The sequence below is a fragment of the Mus caroli genome, unplaced genomic scaffold (assembly GCF_978045245.1).
Source record: "Mus caroli unplaced genomic scaffold, Mus_caroli_1 scaffold_16, whole genome shotgun sequence".
Taxonomy (NCBI): domain Eukaryota; kingdom Metazoa; phylum Chordata; class Mammalia; order Rodentia; family Muridae; genus Mus; species Mus caroli.
Window position 1 is genome coordinate 52447632 of NW_028227271.1, and position 6802 is coordinate 52454433.

At 39.8% G+C, this 6802-nt stretch overlaps 1 protein-coding gene across 1 annotated transcript in view; it reads left to right on the top strand.

Moving 5' to 3' along the window:
* Rad21 (RAD21 cohesin complex component) overlaps positions 1–4471 on the top strand; it is a 27975-nt gene extending 23504 nt beyond the window's left edge. The window contains exons 12-14 of the mRNA XM_021183432.3: positions 318–467; positions 2057–2140; positions 2821–4471. Of these exons, the coding sequence (XP_021039091.1) occupies positions 318–467; positions 2057–2140; positions 2821–3012 (426 nt within the window). The 3' untranslated portion in view covers positions 3013–4471. The remainder of the gene's footprint in view (positions 1–317; positions 468–2056; positions 2141–2820) is intronic.
* Positions 4472–6802: the final 2331 nt, after the last annotated feature.

Here is a 6802-nt window from a genome sequence, read left to right on the forward strand (position 1 = left end):
GAGCAGGGGCAGGCCAATTTCTGAGTTTGAGGCCAGCCTGGTCTACAAAGTTAGTTCCAGGACAGCCAGAGCTATACAGAGAAACCCTGTCTCAAAAAAAAAACGAAAGAAAAACGAAAAATGAAATAGTATAAATGAATTCAGGAAACAGTGTCCTTGTCCCTGTTACCTGCTGCTGAGTCCAAAGGTCTTTCTGAAAGAGCGAGGGATGGATAGTAAGTTACTGTGATAGCTTTAAAGTAGTTGATCTGATCCTGCATTTTAGAGCAGCTACCATTCAGACCTGCATCTTTAACTTTGTTCTTTTATTGTTTAAGCCTCAGCAGGTAGAGCAAATGGAAATACCACCAGTAGAACTTCCCCCAGAGGAGCCTCCAAATATCTGTCAGCTGATCCCAGAGTTAGAGCTCCTACCAGAGAAGGAGAAGGAGAAAGAGAAGGAGAAGGAAGAAGAAGAGGAGGAGGAGGTAAGAACGCTGTAGAGCTCTTCAGCGAGTAGACATTCCTGTGCCTGGTGTGGCAGAGCTTCTTGACCTTTCCTGTTTGAGCTTAGCCAGTTTTGGGCATCAGGTCAGTGAAATGTGGTCCTGCAGTGACTTGATGTGCCAGAGTGGGTTGGTATTGGGGCTGGGAGGACAGGGGAACCATGATTAGGATGTAAAATGAATGAAATAAATTATTTTTAAAAGTTTTAAAAGAATAAAAATTAAACTAGATTCTTAGTGTAGTGAATCATCGGATTTTGTGCTGTTGTAATTCCAACTTTCCCTCAGGAAAGACAGGGGATTGCCCTTACAGATTGTTGCTAGACTTGTAAATGGCTTATAGCTGCGTTTTTATCATCTTGTGGTCAGTAGTCGATTCTTACTGCTATTAAAGCCAGCCTCTGGTCTAACCTGCCTGTGGCCTAGAAATCAAGTAGGCAGACATACTCCATTTGTCTGAGCTTCAGTTTTGTTTTAATTAATCCAGAGTTAGCCCTGGCTCATGTGAGTAGAGCTTGGAGCACTATTACTTTTTACAGAGTGGAGATGTTTTATACATGCCCCCCTTTTCTCCTTCAGCTATGTAAGGTCCTCTCTAAAGTTTTTATCATGCATGTGTCTATTTAAACCTTTACCATTACACTTTTTTCCAGATAACTAAATGAAATGTTAAAATTGTTTCTCATGCCCCTTGTTTATATATTGAATTCAGTTTACTAACAGCCATTTGTTTCTAGTTATCTTCATATCAGTGACAGCAGATAATTTTGTTTCGTGTAATGTATTTTAAACTAAAATTTAGTTTCCCAAATGTTAGATTATGGTGTCATCTCAGATTTTCCTGTGAAGCAGTGTTAAAACACGATTGCCATTCTAGGTGAAGCTGCTGATTGCTAGCTTTTCTTAGAGCGTGCTGTGTAATACCAGTGTTTGTGGGCAACATGGCAGCTCCTGGCCTGTACTACCTTAGGGTTCAAAAAAATTATTTGGACAGTTCAGGTAAAATAAAGCCTATATTAATAATTAACAAACAATCTTGAGTTGCTCAGATACAATGCAGGCTCTTTGATATTGTTCAGTGATGATGTAGAATATCACACTACAAAGTTAGTATCAAAGATCAACGAACTTTTCCCAGTATCTAGATTGGCACCATCCAGTGTTTGCACGTCTTGGTGTTTTGCTGTTATTTATTTATAATAGCTATATATAATTGAAAGAAACATTGCACTTAATGTGGTTTGAGTCCTGGCACAAGGGCCTTTTGTAATTTATTTTTATTATTATTTTTTTAAAGTTCCCAGTTACTTATTTGTTTAAGGGTTCTTAACTAGGTGTCCTTCAACAGTCCATGTTGTATGACTTGTAGAACATTGCAGAGACATTATGTGCAGTGTTTGCTTACAAGAGCTATCCTTTATGGTTAGAGTTCATAGCAGATGGCAAATGATTTTGAAAAGGCAAGATGGCAGTTTTCTGTTGCTGAGTCTGTTAATCAAAAGGTTTCTGGATATGGGGAAGTAATCATTTCAGCAGGCAGTTTTTTTCAATTCTGGTGGCCATTTATTCAGGATGAAGATGCTTCAGGGGGTGATCAGGATCAAGAGGAAAGGAGATGGAACAAGCGCACTCAGCAGATGCTTCACGGTCTTCAGGTATGCCAGCATAGTCCACAAAGAGTCCTTTCCCAGAACCCTGAAGCATGCCTTGCTAGGAATTTCTCCAGGGCTACATTGTTTTAAAGCATCTTAATTACATACATGAAGTGTTAAGCCAGGGGTAAATCTAGAGCGTGTAGTTCATGTAGCCATGATTATCCTAAAAATCTGATGTATGGTGCTGTGTGGGGAGCGCAGCTTCGTACTGTCTTGTTTGATTAGCGAAGGCCATGTGCTAAGTCATAGAGCACCAGAAGTCAGCAACCTCAGCTCGGGTTCCAGATACAGGGGAGGCTGGAGCCCCCGTGACAGTTCTGCCAAGTCCCTTCATTTCTGCACATGGGAATGGATGGTACTTAGAGTTGGGAGGTTATCAGGGCTGGTTTGATTTTGGTTTTGTTTTCACTTTAAAATCTGCTGAGCGTTTGTTTTTGCTAACTCACATCTCTGTTGTAGCACCTTCACTTACTTCTTGAACTTTGTATGCCTTTAGATAATATGCGGTGGCCTTTACCTTAGTGCCTAGCATGGGAACCACTTGTGTAACTACATGAATGTCCAGTCTCAGCTCCAGCCAAATGGAGCTCACTTTGACCAGTGCCAAAATTGTATCTTCTAGTTACTACTTTTGTGTGTGAGTTACTTGAAATCATCTGCTTTGTTTTGTTCTATTTCAGAGAGCTCTTGCTAAAACTGGAGCAGAGTCTATCAGTTTGCTTGAGCTATGTCGAAACACAAACCGAAAACAGGCAGCAGCAAAGTTCTACAGCTTTTTGGTTCTTAAAAAGCAGCAAGCCATCGAGCTCACACAGGAAGAGCCGTACAGTGACATCATTGCAACCCCTGGACCACGGTTCCATATTATCTGAGGAGCTAGATGTGTTAGAGCTAGTGATAACTCACTAGTACATACAAATTGCCCCCGTGTGCAGGGCACCAAAACCCTTTAAGAAAGTTTTTAGATTTCTGTTTGTACAAAAATCTTTGCCTTTTCCTTCTTCTTTTTCCCCCCAGTGTTTCTAATTTTGTCAACCATATTTTTAAGGGAAACTGCTTATTTGGGTTGGGTTTGTATTCCTGGAGAAAACAGTACCCCACGAACCCAGAAGACTTTTAACAGTTCAGAACAGATGTGTGCAATATGGGTGCATGTAAGAACATGGAGTAACAGCCAAAAGTCACCATTTTTATGTTAGCTTTCCATTACTATGTTGAAAAGGAAAACCTGCCTAGGAAAATGCCTGACACTTTAAGAACTGTGGTTTGAGTCCCTTGACAGGAAGAGAAAAATGTCTTCCCATCAGTGAAACCAACGGTCTGGTTAAGCACTGTAGTAGGGATAGTGTGTGGAGCATCGTGCTTGTCTTCTTGATCATGTTTTAAAGTAAACCCATAATGAGCGAGGACTTGTGAGATTGTGCTGATTGATCTTCTCCGACTATTATGTTCTGAAATCATTCCGCGAGTCTTAGGAACTCTGACGCTATGCATGCACGTGCAGCTCAGAATGATCAGACGTCTACAGTGGCTGACTCCTCAGGGGCTGCTGATCACTTTCTCAAAGGTGTTTAGATGTTTGCTTGAATAATGAGATCATGGAAGTAGAAATTCCCCTGCCTGCTGAAGGGCAAACCAATGAGAGACTACACCAGATTGACTTCCTTTAAGCAAACAGTGCTGGAAAAACTAACGGCTTCTCTGATATTTATTATAAATGTTAGTATTCATCTTTTTCCAAGGCTGCACACTCCTGTATTTGCAACTTATTTTTAATAACTTTGCAACTATAATCCTGTATCAGTTTCCTATAATTTAAGTGGAGAAAAACATCCTAATAAAGGCTTTATTATTAACAGACCAGATAGCACCAGAAATTATGTGACTATATAAATATCAGAACGTGTTCACTTTGTAGGACAAAATTATGTTAAAAAGTTCTAGCTTAAGTGTTGGCACTTTTATGGGGGGGAAATCAGTTTTAAAACTAAGACTTCCATGTATACCCAGTAATTTAAAATTATGTGAAATATTTTAAATTTGTGAACTCGTAATTACTACTTTAATGATTCAGTTTCTCGAGAATGGTAATTGTATAAAATTGCTCTTGCAGTTTTCTTTTCAATACGACGTGCCTGTAACCATGGATGTCCCCTTTGTAAAAAGACACTGTAGATAATTGAATGTTTGATTATAGAAAGGTCGTTAGTTTCTTGTTAAACATTTTGTTAGTCCAGTTTTTGTCGCTTATTGGGTTTAATATTGTTCCTGAAAATAGTCAATGCTATGTTATGTATAACTTTTCTAATAAAAGTTGTGTTTCAAGCTGTACATTTTGGAACATACTCAGTTGATGATATGTCTCAAGAGAAATATTGACTGAAAAAGTTAACATGGCCAAATATTTCATTTGCTTTACCTAGGAATATTTTGTGCTAATTAAGTGAATTTTTTTTTAAAGTTAGTAGTTCCATGAATACTACTGACCATTGTCTGACAGCTTGTTGAAAGGCAGCAGTGTCTTAAGGTAATTCTAAAGCTAAGCAGAGTGCTTAGTGTCCGACAGGGAGACAAGACACAGTAACTGAAGTCATAGGTGCAGATAGTTGGTTGGCTGCAGTATTAGTGTAGGGTAGTCAGAATATACCTCTTTGAGAAGGTGAGTTTCTGAGCAATAAAAGATTTGAAAATTTAGACCAGGGAAGAGGGTGATTAATAAATGGGTCAAGTGTTGCAGAAGGGGGACCTAGAGACAGGTAAAGAAAGACCAGTATAGCTAGAAGTCTAAATGGAATATTAATAGGTGGAACAAAAGCTTCTACAACTCAAATTTTGTGTGGCTGTACTTCACATTGCTGCCGTTTCGGTCACACATCCAGTGAACCTTAGGACAGACTGGCTAGATCGATGGCCCACTCCCAGCAAAGTGTTTTCTGACTTCTTGCTTCCCAGTCAGTAATAACTGAATGGATGAATGGGTGAATGGTGGAGTCTACTGCCACAAGCTTGCAGTAACATTGATGCTTCTAAATGTGTTTTTGCAGTAAAATGCGAGTAATCCCTGGCACCATGCCACCGTTAACCTGAATCTGAGGAAGTGCCAACTAGCCTTGATACTTGCAGTTAAAATGGACCAGGATTTGAAATTCCCCTATGCTTTTTAGCATTAATGTGGTCTTGGGTTTTGATTTTCTCAGTGATGATACAATTTGGTCTCGAAGTCTTGAATATCACATGTCATAAAGAATACAGAAGTATCTAAAAAAGAAACAAATAGGCTGCTTTCAGGACTGATCATGGTGGAGTGTTGAGACTGGAAAGACTAAAGGTATCTATATACTGGCAGTCCCTCCTTTGAGCAGACTGCCTTCGCTGTCTGCAGGGTGAATTGCTTATGCAGGCAGTAAATGCTGCTTACTGTTCAGATTTCAGCTGAGGGTAAATTCCTCAAGGGAAATTGTGCTGATCCACACCCTGTGCTACACTAGGTCAGGCTTTCTGGTTGAATGCTCTTTAGGCTCCCAGAAAATGAACTTACAACGAATTAACAACTGACATGCATAATTGGCAATATTTGAAGCAGTTTTAAGGTCTTTTTAAAGTCTTCTGCTTAGTTTGACTATGTATTGCTAAATATATGTGAAATATCCGACTCTCAGAATTCTCAGGGTTGGTCCTTCAATAGTCACCTGTGATAAAATCTTAGCCCAAAGGCAGGTTGACACTTTGTAGAAATACATAACAAGGATCAAATGGTAATATCTCCTCTTAAAATAATGTCTTTTGAGGCCCAGTAGTGGCACACACCTTTAATCTCAGCACTCAAGAGGAGGCAGAGGCAGGTGGATTTTTCCAGGTTCAAGACCAGCATGGACTATAGAGTGAGTTCTAGGACAGACAAGGCTGAATAAAGAGTAAGATTCCACCAGTCATTGCCTACAACCACCCAGAACCTCACTAAGCAATGAGAAAGTGTTTAAAATACAGGAGCCTTGGGGGAAACTTCAAAATGCAACACCTTCATACGGGTGGTAGGAATGTCTTAGTCAAGCCACTATGCAACTGATATGGGTTCCTCAGAAAATTAAAATGGAACTTGAGTATGATCCATTACTGAAGGAGCTGAAGTCAGTACATTAAATAAGAGATGCACATGCCTACAAAAGCACACTAGCCAAAGATGGCAACAACCTATCCATGTCCATTGACAGATCACTGTATAAAAGAGGAATATATATGTACATGGTAGAATATTGAACCTTAAAAGAGGTGAAATTTTGTCATGTGAAGCAATGTGGATAGAACTGAGTGACATAAGTCGGGCACATCGCACTAGACCTGAATATAATCAACCCAATCAGCGTATAAGCCTGGAGTGGGAAGGGGTTCATAAGCCCACACCCTCAGCTGAGAAATTGGACAAGTGGTGGCTTCTAGGGGAAGGAGAGTCAGGTGTTTTTAGAGGGTGTGGTTTCTGGTTGGTGGACCATACTCCATATCCAGGAGCCGCACAAATTGGGGGACACTGGCCTATCAAGAATGAAAGGTAAGTATGAAGTACTGAGAAGTAGAGATGGGTCTGGAAAGAGTTGGGGAATGTGTGGATATAGTCAAGATACATTGTATGAAATATATATACTGAAATATGTAAATATATAATTA